The sequence below is a fragment of the Semicossyphus pulcher genome, unplaced genomic scaffold (genome assembly GCF_022749685.1).
Source record: "Semicossyphus pulcher isolate SPU_LCO1_2020_fin unplaced genomic scaffold, fSemPul1.0.p SCAF_24, whole genome shotgun sequence".
In the NCBI taxonomy this organism is placed as follows: Eukaryota; Metazoa; Chordata; class Actinopteri; order Labriformes; family Labridae; genus Semicossyphus; species Semicossyphus pulcher.
The window spans coordinates 4,141,685-4,165,043 of record NW_027211698.1 but is presented as its reverse complement, the minus strand read 5'-3'; the positions used below and the strand labels follow the sequence as shown (position 1 = coordinate 4,165,043).

The following is a 23,359-nucleotide window of genomic DNA, read 5'->3' as shown; positions in this document are numbered from 1 at the left end:
CTATTTTTGGCCGTGTGTGTGTGAATGAAAGGCTAGCTGTGTGTGTTTAAACAGATGTACCGACTTTGTGAATGAGCGGCACAGAGTGAGACACAGGTGGTGAGTGGAAACGATGAGGTAAATGGGTGTGACCGTGGAGTACATGTGGTGTCATGCAAAGATGGCCGCCCAAGGTATTTTTGAGGGAATCCTGGTTTAGTGCAACTTGCAGATTACTTCCTTTGATTGAGTTATGATAACATTGTTCTTTTCAAAGTGATCTTAGATCTTTACATCCTCGAATCCTTTACTTGCCTCCTCTCCTTGTGTCCTAATCCCTCCCGCCTTTGATGCAAGCGGAGGAGATGCCACGAGAGAACACACGGGGAAACAGGCAGTGAACTACTAACTAAAAGACTTCTGCAAAGCACCTGTGCATCCTTGTGCTGGCTGGAGAAGGGAGGAGGTGATTGTCACTAGTGAAGAAGTACATTTTTTTTAATGAATGAATAGAGGCACCTTTAGCTGCTGGGAGTTGTAGTTTCAAATAGAAGTAAAAAGGAAGTGGCACGTGTGTGATTATGGTGGCCTAAGGGTACCAAATCTCAGGTTCCTCTTACAATGTTACGCTTTCGTCCAAAGCGACATACATCTGCGAGTTAATACAACACAAGCAAGTGGCAACATACAGCCGAAGTGCACAGAGGCAATGCACAGGGTGTACAGCACCGTCATCAATACACCATCAGTGGCTCCAGTGTTCATGAACGAGCTGGGTCTTTAGTTCGCTGATTTAATAATCTTTTGCTCCGTTGTATTTGTTCATTTATCTCTTATTATATAAGAGATATTAAACGCCCAAAACAAATTTTGTTGTGTTATTGCAAAACAAATTAGCTTCTCGTCACGTAAACCTTGAAAATATCTCAGATGACTCATCGTTAAGAATTTTATGAATCTAACCCACCAGTCACATCGATGGCGACCGTGGAAGCACACTTTTTAAGCTACATCTTTGTACACAGAGCAATGCAGGGACAACAGCGTGACAGGTTTGCAAAGCATGTCTCAGCGCCTGCTCCTATCACGACACGGCATGTCTCTTTACGACCTGTTATGTTACGTTTTCTTAAAGGGCCAGATCGCCGATTTTTAACCCCAGTCCTATCATGCTATTATGGGGAGCTAATGTCATTATGCTAGAAAAAATGCAGTTTCTCTCTGTGCCTTTGGAGGACGCTATCCGCTTCTCCAATGGGCCCTGGAAAACCTCCGCCAGACTACGTAAAACACGTCATCTGGTGGCCTAGGAGCTCACTAAACTACACTTCCTCCATCTAGGACGCCCGCTTTGACTCACAGTGGCTCTCCTTTAAAGCTTTAACCCACCAAAGACCTGGATGAGGGCGTTCAGGTAGGCAGGAGCTGTACCTGTTGCCGTTTTGTAAGCGAGCAACAGGGTTTGAGCGGCGACTGGGAGCCAGTGGAGGGATATGAACATTGAATGTGCATGCAGGAAGGCCTGCGAGGAGGGAGGTGCAGTAGTCGATTGTGTTGCATCTTCAGTTGGGGACCTTTGTTAAGGCTTATTTCCTGTCACTACAACATCAGTCAAATAATAATTGTATTTGTTGACAATAAGATTCTTAATTACTGATTGCAAATATGTTTTATACAGCTAGAGAACTATCTGTGCAATGCTTAGAAAGAAAGATAATGAATGTACAGCTTTAGCTTGATTATTTGAGTTTCTATAAACCAACGTGCAGTAACAGCGCCTCAAAAGCTGCATTATTAGGCTTTTACTTCTGTCACATATGGAGCTAACAAGCCAAAGAAGACCCCCCAATCCATCATGCTAATGCTTAAGACTATCTAATCTATATTATCAGAAGAACAGCAGAGGGAGAATGGACAAGTGACACGCCGAGAGTGTGAGAGAGAGTGAAGCAGAGAGGGAGAGGAGGGAGAAAACAGGCTGGTAATGAAGTACCCAGCACTAGTGGATGAGAGCTAAAGTGGTCTAACAGATCTGTCAGGCTGCTAGACTGTGGCTAATTATCCCTCCTCCTCCTTTGTCTGCATCTTCTCCTCTGTCACGAATTTACTCAGCCTCTCTAACACGTTTTATCTCTCTCCATCTTGGCTTTCTTTGTCTTTCTTCCCTCTTTCTCGTCCTGCTTCCTCTCTTCTCTCCTCCGTCTGTCGCTGCTTTCCATTCCCATCTGTCCCCTCCTCCTGCATGTCCAGCCTCTCTCCGTCTTTCTCTCTGTATCCGCTCTCTTCCTGGATGAGATTGGGTGTCTGGGGCTTAGTTTTTGATTTGCAAGTCAATAGTAATTTCTGTCAGGCAGTTTAGTGGAGGGGAGTTTTAATGTGGCCGGCATTATTTCATACAGGAAGTGCTACATTTGCATAAGAATCCTCGCTACGGTTCCTCCTGTTCTGTCTCACATACAAAACTGGCTGCAAATTAAACTCTGAGGTTTCAGAAACTTCTGCAGTTATAATAAATAATACGGAAGGAACGACTACAGTGATAAGCAAAGTACGTCTGCAGCAGTAATCCTCCTGTTTCTCTGAAAGCGTTTGATATGTGAGCGAACAAAAAGCCTCCTCTGCACTTAGCTACAGGTTTATTCAGCTTAGGAAATAGTTTTTGGAACCAGAGGAGACTTTACTTGGAGGAGAGGGTGGAGCTTTAGTAGACAGGGGGGTTAGCAACTGCTAAATTATCAGCTACACGACAGCTAGCTAGACTAGCAAGTTGCATCCATAATTCATGTTGACAGTGATATTAGCTGTGTCCCAATTCAGGGGCTGCATCCTGCGAAGGACGTATTCGAAGGCCGGTTGTGCCACAGCGGCACCTCGAAGGCCATCCCATTTCAAAGGCTCCTTCAGATGCAGCCGACAAATGCGTCCTCCTTATTCATCGGGTGCATCCTTCACGGCCCAACGTATCCCATGATTCATTGAGTGCCAATGCAAACAAGATGGCGGACTCTTAAAGAACCATCTCCAGTCATGTTTTAAGACATAAATTGCTCTGCTTGAAATAATAAATTGTGTCTGATGTTGTTGAAGTTTTTTGCAAAATATGTTTAATTAGGTTGTAAAAATCCTCCCAAGGCATCTCCTCCTTCTACCTCATTAAAAAAACGGCTTAGGCCCCGCCCACTATGCTAATTTCCAACTGCCCCCTCCGTGGCGAAAACAAAACACGTCTCTGCCGTCGTTTAGCGGCAACTTGTTAAATCGAGTAATTAGTAGTAAAGTTAACGTTAGTAGTCAGTAGTGAGTGAGCAAAAATGACGATGACGGTTACAGCTGGCTCGCACATGGCTGAAGTGGTTGCCATAGGTTACACATAATACTATGCATAGCGTCACCCCTTCCATTAATGGGATTGGCTCCTTAGGTTTGTGACGTCTCAAACCTGCCAATCTGAAAACGTGTTGTTCAGCCTGTCCTTGGTACACTGCAGTTTAAAAGCAGACAGGCCCAGCCATGGAGATGACTGCTGATGTTGTCCCTGATATGTCTTGTAGCAGATGAAGAACACCACATGGAGATATCTACAAGGTTAAACACTTGATGTTCACCGGAGCGGGCCTTTAAGCGGCCGAGGAATACACTTTAAAAAGTTTTTTGTTTCAACTCAGTTCAATAGCTGTGATACAAATAACAAACAAAAGGGGCCTTGAAACAAATTATCTTTAAAAGAACGAACTGGGAGCATAAGTTAGAAAATGAACATCGGGCTGTGTTGAGAAGACTTGAAAGTAAAGATTGAGACCATAAACTTATTAGGAAAGTGTTTACTGAGGTTATAAAGACTTCTGTACAATCTAACGTCTTTCAGCAGCCCCCTGCTGGCCATTAGAAAGAATGCAGGCGTGTAGCTACGTCCACTTCTTATGCAGTTTTAGCTTTAAGGCTGTGCACATTCATGCTAGGTCGACAGAGCAGGATTATGCAGCAAGACAATGATGTCATACAGACGGACAAGGCAACCGAGGAGGGTTTTATGGCCATGAACATGATGTACTTGGCAGTCAACCACCTCTGTCCGACTGAGCATGTGCGGCAGAGCAGGCCTGGCAGGGAAGCCGTGACAGCTGATTTCTGCCTGGTGAAGACATTTCGGACGCGTTCGTATATATATGATTCCACATACTGCATCCTTTTGAGTTATTGCAGTTGTATTTATTCTGCATTCATATCTTATTTCAACAGCTGGCCACTTCTGCCTGCAACACATCAAAGTGCAACGTGTGAGCAGGCGAGGATGCAGCTGGTGGTGTGAGGAGTGTTTGATTCAAATTTGAAATAGAGGAGAGGACTGAGCGGAGGCTTTCAGAGGTGTGTGGTGCTGCAGCTGGATGCTGTATATAATCAAGTGTGTTTGCAGGTCAGTAAAGGTGTGTGTGCAAAAGAATAAGACACAGGGAGAAGGGGTGAGACTCTCGTGTGCGGCCTGAAACTCTTAAATGTTACTCAAAAATGTTATAAAGTCGAAATAATCATCATGTTTTCAGAGGTTTTAAAGATTTACAGAGGTCAAAAAGATGCAAACGTAACAGACGACTTGCATAAATTATGCATGGCATTACTGTATAAGTGTGTGTGTGTGTGAGAGTGTTTTACAGTGTAAGCATGCATTCATGTTTTATGCATTCTCCAGCTTGGCAGACCATGAATGTAGATATGTGCAAATACTCCCTCACTGCTGTTGATCAAGCTGTGGTCTGTGACCTTGTGTGTGCACGCCTACACACACAACTCTGTGTATTTCTGCAGACGCAAAAGCTGCCCGCACATTTACAAAACAAACACATAGAAAAGCCCCCCTCTCGCTCCCTGTCTCACCTGTCTGCCTGCGGTTGCAGCTGGTTCTGCTGAGCCGGCGGGGGTCTGGACTTGTTGACCTTGGCGTAGAGCCCGTCCAGCTCCTCAGATGAGACCCGGAGCGGGTTAGAACCTCCTGTCAGCGCTGCGGGAGAGGGCGTGCGGCTGATAAACGACTGAGGCGATGGCGGCTGGCGGAAGTTGCTGATGCGGGCGTAGTTGGGGTCGCTCTCGTCGTCTTCCACGTCGGGGAAGGAGGCGGGGTCGGGGGTGAGGTGGCCGGAGAGGATCTCGGCGTAGCGTGGATCGTAGCTGTCAGAGAGGAGGAGAGGATGCAGTTACACAAGAGGACACATGAGTCTTCACTTCATGATCTTTAGTCGGTCTCTGACAGACAGCTGTGCAGTTGTTTGCAGGATCAGGTGGGTGCACGCTGCTGCATCACAATAATTGTCAAGTAAGGTGTCAATAACAGCGTCTTTCTACACGAACGCTCTTCCATGATTTCTGGCTCTTTCAGAAGTGTCCTCTCTCGTTTGACACTCTTAACTGTGAAAAACAACACAGAGCGTTTGGCTGCATCACAATTATCACATTTTTATGTTTTATTTTTATTAAGTATACCTAAATGGAGCTCAGCTGTTTTGGGCGAGTGAGAGGGCTGCACGATTTATCGTTTAACATTTGCAATCGCGATGTGAGCATGTGCAATAGTCACATCGCAGGACGTGCTATAATGAAGCAAATTAAGCGAAACACGTCAAGCTGCTACTATATTGTTGCACGGTGCAAAACGAAAACTTGTCAGTATTTCTTTGTGCATGATTCATCTACAGGAAAAGTCCTGCTGCAGAGTCTGTTTGTCACCGGCCTGTAAACTGTAAACACGCATGTGACGCTGCTGCTGCCGTCACAGATCATGTCGGCTGGATGATCGAGGCAGACGCTCCGTTACACGAGGTGGCTTATAAGCGTGTGTATGTTGCCATTATCGGCGGCACTTTGCCCCGGTGCTTGTTAACGCTGTGGCTATGTAAGCGGACGTGTCGAGGAGAGTTTATTTAGCGGCTGCACCTTCAGCACACACACGGCGTGAGTTTGTGTGCTGACCAGAAGTAGGATGCATGAGCTTACTGTCACAGGGCTGATCACTCTGATTAAACATTCATTTAAACACTGTTAGAAACGGAAGATGACATACTGTATAAGTAAGCAGCATTTATTCTATAAAGAAATGTCGCGCCACCTGAACTCTCCCAACATTTTCACGCGGGTGTCAGAGTCGCTGAAGTGAGTGAGTTAAAAGTAGGTGGGGGGGTTGTTTAGTTAGAAGAAAATGATGATTATTAATTGTTTATATGTACATGAAAACTCACTGCATTTATCTGGTTTAATATCCTGTATTTTTTAAGATTGCAGAGCCAGTGTCTGTCTTGTGTGCGCCTGCTTGCACCTGTACATGCCTCTGCAGGGTGCATGAATAGTGATGTGATCATGAGTTGTTAGCCAGGTTAATATGGAGCAACACTGCCGTTTTAAAATAAAAACAGTGTGTTTGTAGCCTTACGCCACCCAGGTGTGACTCCTACCTGCCTCTGCTGTCAGGGAGCCTGTCCAGCTCCTCTTCACTCAGCGCCTCCAGTTTGCTCTTAGCGGCTTTGGCTTCTTTGCTCTTGTCGTCTTTCTTCTTTCCAAACCTGCACGACACGAGAGGGGACACAGATGCAACACGATGAGACTTTGAATGCCTGAAAGAGTGAGATTGCGAACTGCAACTTCCTGTTCGTCTCAGGTGAGGTTTATGTGCTGTAATAGGAGACTTTTCTTGGGAGACTTTCATGATGAAACAACAACAGCAGAGCTTGCACGAGTTGATGAAAGAGGCTCTTTAAGTCACACGCAAATCATCACAGCGCACCTTGCATCACATTTCTAACTGCAGAAACATACTCCTGTGTGTTCATTAGTGGCTTTGCCTGAGAAAACAGACTGCCTAATGATAGATGTGGTTATAATGTCACAGCAGGCACAGTGCAAGTGTGTCCGCGCGTGTGTACGGGCACATGAGAAAGCGGTAGAGTCGCCACGCGGCATATGGAGCATGAATATTTCAGCATTGTGCCCAATAAAAGAGCTGTTACTCCTCAGTGTGTTATGATTTTCTTATCAACTCTGCCATTACGAGCGTCATCATCATTATCATTCTCCTCTCGCTCTTCTCTCAGGAAAACACACTTGTCACCTCTTTTCCAGTTATAATGAAGCTCCTTTCACACTTTCACGGAATTAACAAAGCCTTCTCCTCTAAATACTTCACATTCCTCTATCTCTCACACCCGCCGGCCCGCTCCTCTCCCTCCGAGCCCCCGCTGAGCCAATCTAATGTCTGTGTTTATCTCATTAACGGCGCGGCTCTTCTCATTACTGCTACAGGCAGATACGTGGCCTGCATGGTAACCTGCTGGCCTGGCCGAGAGCGGCGGCGGCGGCGGCGGCATCAGAGCGGCGGTGAGACCTGGACAGGGTTGCCGTGTCGGCCTGGCGCCATCCTGCAAACCAATTAGTGTTGTTTTTTAGCTAATGCGCTCGCTGCACTTCCACCTGTGTGTGGTAACATTGCCAGCAGCCAGGCAGGCGAGGCAGGTAGTCACACTGCTTCTGTTGTGCTGCGAAGGTGCACGCAGGTGAGCAGTCAAATGAGCCGCTTTCAGTGCAGTTAACAGTCGCGTATGCTTGCATGTCCAACGTTTGCCCCGTTAAACAGTCTGCATACAAGGGAGTTTACTTAAAGCTCCAACATTAATGATCCTCCCACACAGTCACCTAACACAGGATGATTAAACCTCCTCTTGTTTACAGACTCACTTGATTGTCACCTGGTTTCCCCGTGGGTTTTGTTGCACATTAGGGCGACCCTATTTCTCTGCGCCTTAACGCCCACATAAACTGTTCTCTGCAGCACACAGTGGTGGTGTCACGTTCTGCCTCTGCCACAGGAGTTTGAAAATCCGAACACATTCTGAAATCAGGTTGCATCATGCACACAAGGAGGAGCTTCACACGTCTTCTGCTCTTTAATCTCAAATATGCAACGCTGCAAGATATGAGAATAATGGCACACATCTGGCATCTCTCGCGATCTCACTCGATCTCTTATGGGGATGTAGACGTAAAGAAAAGGGAGGCGTAAAAAGTCGTAGTAATGTGAGGAAAGCAGAAGGCTGAACAAGTCTGGATTAGAGGTGCAACAATTAGTTGATGCTGTCGACTTAAATCGATGGCGAAATTAGTTGCGAACAAATTTAATTGTTTGCTGAGCGGTGAGCCATCTCGCATCCTTACTATCTCTGCTGAGAGTTGCACGTGCAAAACAGCGACAGGTAAACACACATAGCAAAATGTCAACGGCCGATGCAACACCATCGCGTCTGAGAGCAGCCTCAACGCTGCAGAGAAAAGGATCGCCTGCAGGATTTGTAAAGCGGACCTTCTTTATCACGGGAGCACAAACATTTGAAGAGAAGGCATGCTGGACTTGTGGATGATGCAGACTTGCAAAGATAAGATAAAAAGCTTCTCAGCTAGTTAACGTTAGCTTTAGACGGGGTTGTATTGGCTCTTAACATTAATATAACTGTAGAGCTGTAGAAAGAACCATCTTCTTCTTTTTCTCTCTTCTTTATTCCTCCTCTGTCTCAGTCGGAGCCAAATCAGAAGCAAAGTTTATTAAAGCCATATTTTTGAATAAAGAACTCATGTTTATTGTCTTTGTTAGTGAGCACATGCTTAAAAGAACCTCCAACTACATTTAAAGCTGAGAGACAAATCAGAGACATTCAGCCGATTAGTTGATTAATCGAGTCGACTGTCAAACCAGTCAGGACAGTTCGTCAATTCTTCAGCATGAACTGAGGGTGAGATGTTTGTTTTCTGACAAGAGAAGTATGCTAGCTAATGTTAGCATCAGGGCTACAAGGTTTAGTTCTCTTTCAATGGCTATTTTCATCCTGCCAAGATGTAACCATCCAGGTTTTAAATCCAATAATGCGACATGTTTGATGTGTTTCATACTAGATCTGTAAACCCGTCACATTAGCAGATAAAAAGGCTGAATATTGGCACCAACCAAGGTCCCAGATGTGGTTTAGGGTGCATTCAGATCAACGTGGAAATTCTGACCAATCAGAAAGCAGTTTCCTCACGCATCATAACTTTTGGTCCACTGGTAGAAGCTGCCGTGTGAACACAAACCGAAGCAAAATCCATCCAAAATTGTGGATCCATCCTTCTGTTATCTCACCTAATGATGGCTCGAGCCGATCCCAGCCGCCAGCCGGCGGGGTTACACCTGGACTGGTCGCCAGTCAATCACAGGACTGACACACAGAGACAGACAACCTTAATCAGACAACCTAGAGTTACCAGTGAACCTAACCAGCATGTGTTTGGACTGTGGGATGAGGCTGGAGGACCCGGAGGGAACCCACGCATGCAAGGGGAGAGCACAGAAAGGCCCTTTTCTTTTGAACTGGGATTCGAACCACGAACCTCCTAGCTGTGAGGCAACAGTGCTAACCACTGTAAAAACAAACCCTATAAGCAAAACATTTCAAACCAGTTTTAAGTTCCTTGCATGGGTCAAGCGAGTCATCTTCACCGCAAGCACAGGTCTAACCGTCCACAATGACTCAGTCCACCTGTGTGGGTGTTCTGGAGCAGCGTCATTCCCTCAGACGTGACGCCACTCCTCTCTGCCACAGAAGCATTACAGACAAACTGAACCTGATGTGTAAAATGGGAGGAAACTGGCACCCTGCGCGGTCTCACCCTGTTCTTTCAGCCAGTTTAGAGAGTTTAAACGTGTCATCCTCGTTTCATCTTTATTTTCTCCTCGGGTAATGTCACTGGTGCTGCTGTAAAGTCTCTCCTCCCTCACTTCCTGGAGATCACATGCCACAGAAAGTGTGGGCGCTGCCGCAGAATATTCCTCTGCTTTCATGGAGCTATTTTAATTTCCTAAGTACTCCCACATTATGCCGGAGCCAAAAGCAGAATACCAATTACCTCAGTATAGAACGCAGTATTATAGGAAGAGGAATATCTATTAATCTGTGCATCAATAGACGTATAATTATATCACACATAAATGTATGATTATCCAAAAATCCCAGCTTTATCTGGCTCAGCATGCCTGCTAGATTAGCCCCGCCTCCACCCACACACACACGGATCTCCTTAATCAACATTCGGAGGGGGCAGAGGTCCACAGTTGGACCCATCATTATATCTGCATTAATTAGGAAAGCCTCTTTTTCTTGCTGCATTGTCTGAGAGGAGATGGAAGGAGGGGGGGACGCAGAGAGGAGGGTGGGAGTCCCAATTAGAGACATGTACCTGCCATGAGGGAGGTGGTTATCCCCCGCTCTGCCATTATCTTATCCTTTTTTCATCGCCAAAACTCCATCTTTTCCCTCTGCGGCGAGCTAACGACGTCCCTCCGCTTTCCCTTTCTCCCTCCCTGCCTACCTGTCTCTCTGTTCTTTGTCTCGTTTATTAATTCTGTCGCTTCTCGGGACACTTTTTGCGCTGTCACTCCCTCTGAAATATGACAGTTAATTTCCTGTTGAGCGCCGGGCTGCAGCTGGATGGAAACAAATGAGTGAAATATACTGTACGGACAAGCGGAGGTAAGCAAATGCACAAACACACACGCGCGCTCTATAATCTAGAAAGCAATATACTGCTCACGCACACACACGCTGGAGAAGACAGCAATATACATCAACGCAGGAAACACACACGCAGCAGCTCTGCAGGGAACTGCAAACAGTCTCATGGAATAGGACATCTCATTAACTTAGCATTATCTACCTACACAACCACTCCATCAAACTCTCATTAGGGGGAGGTAGGGGGTCCGGGTGAGTCAGGCTGCTCTGGTGTCCCATTTAATACACTCCCCACTGTCATACGAGCTACTGGGAACCATTATTAGTGTGTCGCTGTCATCATTAGCCCGCCGGCTCGCGCCGTAGCCCTCGCGTCACCTCTGCAGGGCCGGGGACGCCGGGAGGACGTCAGGACTTGCACTGAATGCTGGGAAAGAGAGTCCTTATAGTACATCTGTCACTGTATATAAAGCATGTGGTCACACCTGCTGCATATTAGAAGCAGTTATTAATGCACTATTCTGCGTGAGCATTAAATACAAGTTTCCCTCAAGTAAGGAAGTGCTTGTATGAGTTAGCATCTGAGCTAGCATATATGCATTGCTCAGTATACAAAGAGGCATGTGAAGATCATTATTCCTTCTTTAAATAGTTAGTCAAAGATACTCTATAACAAAGATGACATGTTACACTTCCTGTCTCCTTAGTCAGCGTTATCACTTTTCCCCCTTCTGAAAACTGTTAAATTATAATATCAATAAAATTTTTGGCAGCTAAGAGCGTTCATCGGTAGCCAGATTAAGTGCGCTTTCAGTCCGTTTTGTTTGGACAGGTGAGAACACGCATTCAAACTCTGGTGCGGACCAAACCACCACACAGTAGTCCACCAGAAAATACAGGACTCGTTCCGTTTCCAATCGAACCACGGTCCGATTCAGGTGAGAACATAATCAGACTCAGGGCCCGATGTTGTAACTGTTGTTACGGCAACCACCGAATCATTAGCTGTCATTAACCTAACCGTTCTATTATAAACTGACAGAAGGCCGGCCTCTCCTTTCATCAGATCGGACAATGAGAATAGGTGCTCAGAGCGGAAAAAAGGTGAGGCGCTCTGCAACGAAAAAGCAGCAACGTCCCCCTCGTTGAAAACTACTACTAAGCTGCTAAAACACTTAGGGTGCTCTCACACCTAAAGTCCGTTTGTTTGATCTGAATCAAAGACCAATTTTTTACAATGTTGCAGACCAAAAGTTTTGATGTGCGACGAAACTGCTCTCTGATTGGTCAGAATTTCCATGTGGGAAAACTCCTTAAAGGAAACAAAGAGAGAGAGCATGAAGAGAGAGAATTGTAGACTTTTTTTTTTACTTTTAACCGTCATTCTTCCACAGATTGATCAGTTCCACTCTCCTGAACAGTTTGAATTGTTTGGCCCATATTTCCATTTCCTCGTCGCTCCTCCACGTCTGTCCTCTTCTCATCTTTCTGCCTGGCTGCGTGTCTGTCTCTGCAAGCGTCAGCACCCATTAACAACCCACAATGCACTGTGTTTTGCTTTGCTTCCTGTATCAGGTCCTACTTAGAGTCCGATTATGTTCACACCTGAAGCGAACCGGATTGTGGATCGTTTGGAAACAGACCGAGTCCCGTCTTTTCTGGCGGACCATGGTCCGGTGTTTTGGTCTGCACCAGAGTTCGAATGCGTGTTCTCACCTGTCCAAACGAAGCGGACTTTCAGAGTGAAGTCCCAAAGTCCGACCAAAGCTGTCAGGTGTAAAAGCACCATTAGTAGGAGAAGAGAAATCTATGGCATGTGATCTTGAGAGAGGTCTCAAACAAAGTACATTTTCTCAGTAAATGGGAGTTTGTGTCAAAATGCTCAGAAGACATGTGGCTTGAAAAACAGAGACTATTGGGTAAAGGAATCTGACGTCATCTGAGCCCCTCCAGTAGCTCCTCCTCCTCTTCCTCTTTCTATTCTCCAGAGCGTCAGCCATCATAGCCGATGACGACAGCACTTTACAGAATCAACACCCTGATTCGGACAGCCAGCCAGCGTCTCCGGGAAACTCTCTGCAAAGCAAGCTGCCGGTGAGAAATCAGACTGACTGTAATTACTACAGCTACTGTCACTCTCATTACCGTAGAGAGGGGGGCGACGTGCATGCGCTCGGTTAGCCGCGCTCTAATGAGGCCTCTATGAGTAACAGGAAGATCACAGCCAGGCAGTGCGGTGATGTCACCAGCCTGACCTGTGCAATTAGCCCTCTGCAACGGGAGGAAGAGGGCACAGGAGCTCACTTAACTATTACACGTAATTCTCTTAACAAATTGCGTCACATTTCTGCAGCCACAAAGCAAACATCTCTCTGCAGACCGAGCGGCATCGCGGCGTCGTGCTCCCCGTAAATCTCTCAAGAAATCATCTCCTCTGCTTCCATCCTCGGCATTAGGGCCGCTTTGTTTTCTGCAACTGTGACAACAAGTCTGACGGTGCGCAGAGAGAGTCGAGTGTAGTTTTAATAAGCTCTCCTATCTGCTGCAGCAGGGAGTCAGTGGGTGGCTGGTTATCGCCAGGCATAACGAGGGATGTGAGAATGCTGTCTGGCACTCGATTTGTGTGTGTGTGTGTGTGTGTGGAAGAAGTCTTGTTTTAAGCACAGGGATATAACTGACATGTGTGTATGTGTACATCATGTGTGTGAGCTTGCAGACCTGACGACACCTGTGAACACCTTGCCATACAGTGTTTGAGCTGAAACACACAACAAGCACAAGGGGCTCACGTCTTTCAGATCACCAGGTTACAAAGTCCATCCTTCCATCCATCAATTTTCTTCCGCTTATCCAGGGTCGGGTCACGGTGGCAGCAGGCTAAGCAAGATTTTCCAGCTCCTTCTGGGGGATTCCGATGCGTTGCCAGGTAGGTGGGATATATAATCCCTCCAGCGAGCTCTTGGTCTACCCCAGATGCCCGAACCACCTCAACTGGCGCCTTTCAATGCGAAGCAGTAGCGGCTCTACTGAGCACCCTGCCTGAGCTGCAGAGGAAACTAATTTCTGCTGCTTGTTGTCACAATCTCATTCTTTCAGGCACTACCCAAAGCTCATGACTACAAGTGAGGGTTGGAACGTAGATCGACTGGTAAATTGAGAGCTTCACCTAACCCTCAGATTCCACAGGATCCGTCTCCGGTGCGATCCGTGTGCGGCGCGACCTCCGGAGTCTATCGCGCCCTTTCAAGTCAATGATCGTGATTCCACAGCACGTGCCGCAGTCTGTCTCCGGGTGTATTTTTGGCGGAGGCCGCTTCAAGCACACATTAAGCTGAACAGATCAGATCGTTCCAAACAGGAAGTCACACACGAAAGCAGAGAGCATCCGGTCATTTCAAAATAAAACACCATGTTCAGACCGGTACAGAGTCCAGTTTTTTCCATTATTAAGCAGATAATCAACCTCAGAGGTGCAAACTGATCTGTTGTTTGTGTGTTGCTCTGTTTAATATTGATGTTATCACGTGATTTCGTAATTCTTGCGTGATAATATAGTACTCCCACGATCTTATGATCTTCCAAATCCAGCTGCTTGGGCCAGCGCTCCGCTGTGCTGCAGATCAGACACGCTTCCTGTGTGCAACACAACTCCAGGTACAGGCTCTCATAACCTCACGCACTGACTCCCTGCATGCACATTCAAACCTCTGCAGACGATCCAGAACGCAGCAGCGCGACTGGTCTTCAACCTAAAACAGCACACGTCCCTCCACTGCTCATATCCCTCCACTGGCTCCAAGTCGCCGCTCGCATAGATTTCAAAACCCTGCTCGCTTACAAAACAACAACAAAAACAGCTCCTGCCGACCTGAACGGCCTCATCCACGTCTACACTCCTTCTGCCAATGAAAGGCTCCTGGTGCTCCCATCACAACAGGGCCCTGAGTCCAGTTCAGACCACTTATGTGCAAAAGGAGGAGTTTAAAGTTGGAGCTCATTTTGTACCTGGCTTTAATTTGAATCGACTTAAAATTGCATTTCTAGTATTGATTAAATGGCAAAATATACAAACAGTGCCAGGTTTAAAATGTGGAGCCGTCAGGGGGGCTTCCGCTGAACTCGCACAGAGCTAATGCTGTGAACTTGAAGCAGGAGATCCCCTCTCGAATTTCAATGCATCGTCTATTCCTGGACGGAGCAGGTGTAATGTCTAATAACAATAGATAGAGATTTGCTGAGGAAACAGGCGTCATGTCTTAAACTGGCCTCTTGCTACTTGACAAGCTGAGTCAAGCTGAGGCCGGCCACCTCTGCAGCCCTTCCCTGCAAAGTTTAGAGTAAGAGTTGGATAGAATAAAAGCAGAATGACTAAGTAAATGATCTAGCCCTGAAAGTGAGCGCTGACTAAATAGCCGATCTGCCTTGGAGAATAAACGAGACACTAAGAATAAGAAGAAAGAGAGAAAGGAGGAGAGATGGATGGCTGAGCCAAAGCTGCTGTGAAAAGTGCGGCTCGGCTGGGGAGGAGTAAGGAGCTTAGGAATATATAGAAGCAATGCTGCTGCGTTCGGAGGCACGGGGAGAACAGTTAATCAGCCAAGCAGAAATGTTATCGCAGTAATTAGATTGCTGTGAATGTATTTGGAGGGGAGCGCGCGTATCCCGGCGGAGAGGAGGAGAGAGAGAAACGGGAGACAGAGATTAACACTTTAGAGAGTTGTGATGTAACGCGGAGCCTCCTTCTCCTGATCTGGCGTTGTGAGACAAGTCGGAAAGTATTCCAGGCCTGAAATAGACGTAGAAGCATCCAACGGCAGAAAATAGACAACAAGCGTTTGAGGTTGTTTCCTGGTTGAAGCGCGGATCAGGCTACAAGTACATCACACCCAACTGCAAGGTCAAGCCAGGCCGTTGAAACCTCTCCCGACTGACAGCAGCGTCAGCCAATCCTGCGCGGAAGCCCCGCCTCTCTTGGATAATGAAAACAGCCAGCAGGTCCCGAGCTTTCCCCCACTGGGCATAATTAAATCTATTTATCTGACTTCCTCTCCATATGCCCTGCGCTGCACACCGGCAATTTGGCCTGAATCAGCTTCCATTAATGGCTGATATTAGGACGGGAGAAGAGACGGGGAGAGTGTGGGAGATAAAAGGGCAGCAGAGGAAGATCCACACGGTGCTAATCATAGAAAAAAACGGCTTCACTTAGAGCATATTAATAATGTAGGGAGGGAGAAGGGAGAGGAGGATTCGAGCGCTACTTCTTATTTTGATATCTAATCTCTGAAGCTACGTTAACTCACTTTTACAGCAAAGGAAAAAGTGACTTTTGCATGAGAAAAAGAGCAAAAAAGAAGAGTGGAGTTTATAGGTAAACAATGCTGCAGATATAAAGTGTTTTAAATGAGTCTAATTAAACACCTGGAGGAGGAGAGACGGAGGCAGACAGACAGGCAGTGTGACTGCACAGCAGGTTGTTCTCGAGGGAACACCGAGCACGGAAAGCTTCTCTTAATCAACGCCCGGCCCGTCCCCCGAGTACGGAGGCTTCAGTCAGACAAAAGAGGAGAGGGATGGAGGGAAGAGAGGGAAGGGAGGAGAGGGAAGGGAGGAGGGGGGGAGGAAAGGAAGGACTAGGGAAAGGAAGGGGAAAAAGAAGGGGCGAGAAAGGGAGAAGAAAAGGATGAAAAAGCAAGACAAGAGAAGAATAAAGGAGGAAAAGGAAAAAGAAAGAAAAGACAACATGCAGGACAGGAGGAATACAGAGAAAGAGATAAAGGAAGGGAAAAGAAGAGGAGAAAAACGGAGGAAGCAAGAGGAGGAGAGGGACAGGATTAGGGAAGAGAAAAGGATGAAAAGGCAAGAAAGGAAGGTGGAGGAAGAGAATATTTGTCTACAGGAAAGACGAGAGAAAAGTTAAGGAGGAAAAGGAAAGAGGAAAAGGAAAAAGAAAAAGGATGCCGGAAAGGAGGAATAAAGAAAAATGGATGATAAAGATGGGGGGGAAGGAAGGAAAAAGAAGAGGAGAAAGCGAGAAGAGGAGAGGGACGAGGATAGGGAAGAGAAAAGGATGAAAAAGCAAGATAGAAATGAAATGTTAAGGAGGAATAGGAAGAAGAGAAAGAAAAGACAGGATGCAGGAAAGGAGGAATAAAGAGAAAGGGATGATAAAGAGTGGAAGGGAAGGGAAAAAGAAGAGGAGGACAAGAAGAGGCAGCGAGAGGAGGAGAGGGAAGAGAAAAGGAGGAAAAAGGCAAGAAAGGAAAGTGGAGAAAGAGAATACAGGAGTGGGAAGAAAAGACAGGATGCTGGAAAGGAGGAATAAAGAGAAAGAAGAAGAGGAGAAAAAGAAGAGAAAGGGAGAAGGGGGGATGGACGAGGATAGGGAAGAGAAAGGGAAGAGAAAAGGATGAAAAGGCAAGAAAGGAGGTTGCAAGATAGACGAGAGAAAAGTAAAGGAGAAGTAAGAAGAAGAAGAAAAGACAGGATGCAGGAAAGGAGGAATAAAGAGAAAAGAATGACGATTAAGTGACAAGGAGAAGTTGCAGAGAAAGAGGAGAAACAGACATAACAAAGGAAGAATAAAGAGAGACAGAGGGAGAACAGAGGGAAGCAGGGAGGCGGGTAAAGCCTGGGACGTGCTGAGCCGTCCGGGGGCCGCCTGCTGAAATACGGCCTTCCTTTTAATTGTTTGCGTTCTGATATGTGGCATATTTTATAAATCCCGCAGAAAATCTGTCGCCCCGGGCAATTTGTCTTGTCTTTTTTTTTCTCCCCTTCCCACTTCTGTCAAGGAAGTCATTAATATTAAACGAGACCACTGGGCTGCCTGCCTCGTTCTCGCAGCCTGCCGTTGACGAAGGTGGTTTGTGTCTGTGTGTAAGATGTTGGATTTAAGAGGACGTGAATTTACACACACGTACGGAGGACAGCGTCAGGAAACCTTTGTGGTACAAACACAGGAAGTTCACTGGATAATTCAGGGTCCCTATTTCCTGTATTAATGAGTAGCACAAATAACATTTGTTTCCCCTATGCCGGCATTACTAGACTGACCTTTCAGGCGGCGTCAGTGTCGCAAACAAATCTCCAATATTGGAATAACACTGTGACAGCTTTGCTGAAGTCGTGGCGAGCTCCTGTCATCTCTACATTAGGTGTAAGGTGGACTTTAAACTCAGTCCAAAATGTTTTGAGTCACTCATTCTCCTCTTGACCGCCTTTTTTAATCATGCAAATAAGGACACCTGAACGAGGAATACATGTCTCCTCTTCAGCTACACAGGATCAAGACAAGCAGGTAGATAGGTAACATGAAAGGGGCTCCTGGGAGGATTGCTGTCGCCGTGTTCTAACTGAATGTGACGCCATAGTTGGAGAATTACTTTCTGTGACAGCAGGACAAAGTGTTGTTGCGGCTGTTGTTTGCAGAAAGTTTGAATATATAGGGAGAAGGGGCGCCGGTTTAGCTTAGCGTGACAAGTCCTCGAGGCGGGGGCCCTGGGTTAGCTTTGCCGCACGTCATCCCTCATTCTCTCCTCCCGTTTCCAACACAATCCTCTGTCCTCTCTATAAATAAAGGCACAAAAGCCAAAAAAATAATATTAGCGCTTCTGTTTCTGACCCATTCCTTTTTTCTCTTCTTAATTTCCCCCAGGAGCATGATGGGAAATAATCCTTACAGTAAACTAGTTGTAGTCTTGTAAGTAGTGACCGTGCAGGATATCCAGTCTTCACAACAGCTGTGGCTAAAATGTCTTTAGATATGAGGAGGTGTCACACTTCGACACATGGACCACTGTAGCTCCTGAGCCACAGCAGTATGTTGACCTTCCTGTATGATGCGTTAATAGCTATAAACCTGGGCAGAACTAAGTGCATGGCTACATCCTCCACCACTAGCAGAAACTCCCCCTGTTTATGCAGGTCTAATTATCATTTCCTGCCTTTATTCTTTATTGCTCAGTGAATATTAATGCATGAAGAATGAATGTGCATGCATGCATTTTAATTCATTTAGGATCCTTCTAGATTAAAGGGTTTTAAAGTGAGGGAAGACGTGTTGACGCGACACCCTGAAACCGCCTCGTGTTGGTGTATTTACTGCTGAAAACTATCCCTGAACTTTGTGAGGCTTTTTCAAAAGTCTTAACATTTTACCGGCTGGAGGCCGAGGAGAAAGGCTGGGTCACCGCGGCAACAGATGAGAGCCATTGGCAGACTGGGAAAGGTTACACTCTTGGCTCCTCCGGCCCTCCACACATCCTCAGACAAGAAACACTTAACCTTCTCCGACTGGAAGGCAGGGGTCACGCTCTGCGTGCGTTTCAGTGGGAGATACGTGAGGGGGTACAAAGCGAGAGAGTGTGTGTGTGTGTGTGTGCGTTCCTGCATGTGTGTGTCATTAGCAGACCTTAAATGACAGAGGAAGTCCATCCATCACTCACGGCATGAAGATGACCGGATAGGACAGAACAGCCATTGGAGGTGTAATCACTTCCTGGCGCCCTGCGCTCTCTGTGTATGTGTGTGCTTGAGTACGTAAGATCAAATGCTAATTGGTCGTGACTGTTTCCTGTGGCCACATGAATACCTTTAATTGGCCGGTGAGTGATGGGCAGCCGGCCGCTGAAATGTCGCCGAGCTGTCTCGCTGATACGAATGTGTCTGCACTTCAAAGCGGCCGTCCCTCAGGGTCAATTCAAATGTCATAACTCGATAGGAATTGATGGATCGTGACGCTGATCAACACAAATGGAACTCGGCTCACTGTCTCATTTGATAATTAGCCTTATGGGCAATAATTCACTGTATAAATGTGGGGATCATGTATCTCAGTGGGATGAGTCACAGACGTCAGCGGCAGAAATTAAAATGAAGAGTTCCACTTCTAAATGAGATCTCGGCTTCGCTGCTAAAATGATTCCTGGCAAAACTCCTGGAGAAATCGAGTGAGTGATTAGCTTCCTGAAGATTGCTCCTTACGCAACAGAGAATCTATCAGTATTGAATATTGAAGGCGTCTTATAAAGTGTGGGCCCTACTTTAACTCATTTTGCTGCAACGTAAATATTCAGGGAAAATACCAAGATCTAAAACGTCAACTAAAAGTGCTTCTTCTGCAAAGGACAGGCTCAACTTGTTAATTAAAGTGTCTGACAACATAACAGAAAGGATTGCTACAGATACAGACCTTTTTGTTAAGGTAAGGCACCAGAAACAGCTGATATCGTCTCTCTCTTCAAAGCCACCAGACTTCATTGACAAAAACAGTAATTTTACCTGTAAGAACGAGAAGGTTGCTGGGCTACCACTGCCTTAAATGGTTAGTTTCTTTGTGCTATTGTGCTTTTTTTTTTTGCATCTGAGTAAACCCTTTAAAAACATTGTCACACATCAGACTTATTAATAAAGGCAGCAGAAGACGAGCAACTCCCATTTTCTGCAGAGCTAAAATGACCATTTTTGTCAGTGGAGTCTGGTGGCTTTGAAGAGAGTGATTTAGGTACTGTTTCTGGTTAAAAATAAAGAATTTGATGTTTTCAAAGACTTTGAATCACAATTTGAACCTCTTAGGGCAAAAAAGCAGCTTTATTTCAAAGCCACCAAACTTCATTGACAAAAACAGTAATTTTGCCTTGAAGAACGTGGACGTTGTTGGCCTACCACTGCCTTGAACAGTTAGCTTGTTTGTGCTAATGTGTTGAGTTGGAGCCTAGTAAACCCTTAAACACAACCTTGTGACACAACAGACTGACTAATAGAGACAGCAGAAGACCAGGAACTCCCATTTGCCGCATGGTTAAATAGCCGTTTTTGTCAATGGGGTCTGGTGGCGTTGAAGAGAGTGATTTAGCTACTGTTTCTGGTTATAAATAAAGAATCTGACCTTCACATAATGGTCAGTCTCTGTAAGGAAACCTTTTTATAATGTTTTCAAACATTTTGAATCACAATCTTAACCTCTAAGGGCAGAAAAAAAGCAGTTTTATTTTAAAGCCACCAAACTCCATTGACAAAAACAGCAATTTTACCTGGAAGAACATGGAGGTTGCTGGTCTACCACTGTCTCAAACGGTAAGTTTGTTTGCGCTATTGTGTTTTGTTTAATCTGAGTTAACCCTTAAAACATTGTCACACAACAGACTGAGTAATAGACGCAGCAGAAGACGAGGAACTCACAATTTCTGCAGGGTTAAAATTGCCGATTTGATCAATGGAGTCTGGTGGCTTTGAAGAGAGTGATTTAGCTACTGTTTCTGGTTAAAAATAAGGAATCGGATGTTTTCAAACATTTTGAATCACAATTTTAACCTCTTAGGGCAAAAAAAGCAGCTTTATTTCAAAGCCACCAAACTCCATTGACAAAAACAGAAATTTTACTCAGAAGAACATGGAGGTTCCTGGTATACCACTGCCTTGAACAGTTAGCTTGTTTGTGCTAATGTGTTGTGTTGGATCAGAGTAAACCCTTAAAAAGAACCTTGTCACACAACAGACTGACTAATAGAGATTGCAGAAGACCAGGAACTCCCATTTCCCGCACGGTTAAAATAGCCGTTTTCATCAATGGAGTCTGGTGGCGTTGAAGAAAGCGATGAAATGGCTGTTCCTGGTTTAAAATGCTTACCTTTACAAAATTGTTGTTGTCAGACACTGCGAATTTGCCTTGACCAATTACAGCTTGGCTTGCAGCTGCTGGCTGAAGGGAACTACTCGAGCAAGTCCTTTTAGTTATTTACATCCCGAAAGTGTGAAAATAGCCCCTAGGTTTTAATAAAATTGAATTCCCCTTAGAGGAAAATAAAAAGCTGTAATATAATAGACTATCTGGCTGAGTAGGGAAGTTAGACAAGAGTGGTAATAATTTAAAAGTATAGAGCTTGTGTCTCTAAAACTTCCCGGCAACGCTTGAAGGAGGAGGTAAACAAGTTATTTAGAGGCCTATGAATAAAGCAATTAATTCTTCAACTGCTCCGCTGGAGCTTCTTCACGGTCAAACTGCAGAGGAGTGAGTCGGCATCCCCTCCTCTCCCGGCTGAACACCAGAGCTGTAAGAGAGAAGGAGCATCGAATGGTGTGGTTGACGAAGAAGAAGGGAGGCAGGTTTCGCCGGGGCATGAAAGACATGAAACATAAAAGCCTTTGGTGTGAGAGGAGGGGGGATTTCAAGGAGAAGGTATGAGCGATGTAGAGAGAGCGACAGAAACAGAGAGAGAAGGAGGAGAGGGGGCCTGTTGTGACTGCCCCTTTATCAGTTGATATATATGCATGAGGATTTCCTCATCATCTCCACTGTCAATTCCCCCATCCTTCTGATACTTGACTGACAGCTCACATCAACACCAATAAACCCGCACATCATTTTCAGGAAAGCTGCCCATCGCGCCGGATGGAGGGGAGAAACGGAGAGAAAAAAGTTAATTTGTTTTTCCGGCGGCTGCCGACGGTGATAGCGCCCGTGTCTGTTTGCGTCCAAGGCAAAGTTGTAAATTAGAATTGTGCCTCAATAGCGGGGAACAGGAAGCTGTTTCTATTGAGCGAAAGCTCATTTTCAACAGCTGGAAAAACACTTGGCAGCTTTTTATATTTAAGGCGGCGGGGGACTTGCAGGGAGCAAATTGTGCTCAAACTGGAATTATGAGGAGAGCAAAGGAAAAGCTGTCACTTTAAGGCTTCTTTTGAGCAGTTCACTGACGGCTGGGAACAGTATTTTAACGTTACGGCACAATTTGGGGGTTTGTCAAGAAAACTGCATGTGGATTTCTAGTGGTGAATAAACTAAAGAGCCATAATGGCGTCAAATAACAATGAGTGCCTTTAATAAAACTTGTATTTATAAAGGGAATTTTGTTAACTTTAAACCTGGGCAATATTTTAGTAGGTAATAAGACCCATATAAGTCCTTATAAGATGGTTATTATCACTGAATATACGTTAATAAGACGATATAAGTGTTAATAGTAGTAACATAATAATTTTTTATTTATTGTCAGATTATAAGGCATTTATAAGCACAAATAAGAAACTTGTGAACAATTTATAGACGCTTAAGAGCGTTAATAAAAGCCTTATAAGTTTCTAATAATTGTTAATAAAAGCTTTACAAACTCACTTACTTATTGTGCCATTGTTCAGCCTTTACTAGGTTTTACAGTTGCTTTATTAAAGTTTGTCGTTTTTCAACCTCAGTCCTATCATGCTATTATGGGGAGCTAATGCCATTATGGTAGGGGAAAAAATTTAGGGTAGGGAAGAATTTTGCTCTGTGCCTTTGGAGGATTCACAGTCACATTCACACACTGATGGCTATGCCACTGGGAGCAACTGGGGGTTCAGTGTCTTGCCCAATGACACTTGACAATGACATGTGACTGTAGCAGTCAGGGATTGAACAGGGTTGACAGACACTGACCATCGGCAAATAAGGTGGCATGCGCTGATGGCAGTAGCTGATGTTTTTATTATTTAACTGCTTTAAATGTGCAGTAAATTTAATTGTAACAAAAGTATTTGTGTTCAGAAAGATTTTTGTTAGGCTATGTAAGCACTGACAAATGTTTGTACTATGACGTGGTGATTGTAAAGAGGCTGAAGAGGCCTTTCAGGCAGGTTATTTTTGAAAAAAGATTATTTTTATGTGAAAGAAGTTTGAATAAAAAGATGTATTGGGAATTTGAAGTGTGATGTGTGATGTGTGATGAAGGCCAGAATATATTTTTTTTATATAATAAGAGTTCATTTTGGCCCCTTATCCAAACGAGAGCATTAATAATTACAAAAATGACAGTTATTGAAAAAAGCATCGTCCAACGGCAAAATTGTTGTTTTAAACATCGGTATCGGCCCTGATTTTCTCA

The 23,359-nt window shown here is 45.3% G+C and overlaps 1 protein-coding gene across 1 annotated transcript in view; it reads right to left on the bottom strand.

The window, feature by feature from the left end:
* Positions 1 to 23,359, bottom strand: part of pard3ba (par-3 family cell polarity regulator beta a) — a 229,683-nt gene that overhangs the window by 59,059 nt on the left and 147,265 nt on the right. The window contains exons 20-21 of the mRNA XM_069675514.1: positions 6,420 to 6,527; positions 4,852 to 5,142 (exon numbers count right to left, since the gene is read on the bottom strand). Of these exons, the coding sequence (XP_069531615.1) occupies positions 4,852 to 5,142; positions 6,420 to 6,527 (399 nt within the window). The remainder of the gene's footprint in view (positions 1 to 4,851; positions 5,143 to 6,419; positions 6,528 to 23,359) is intronic.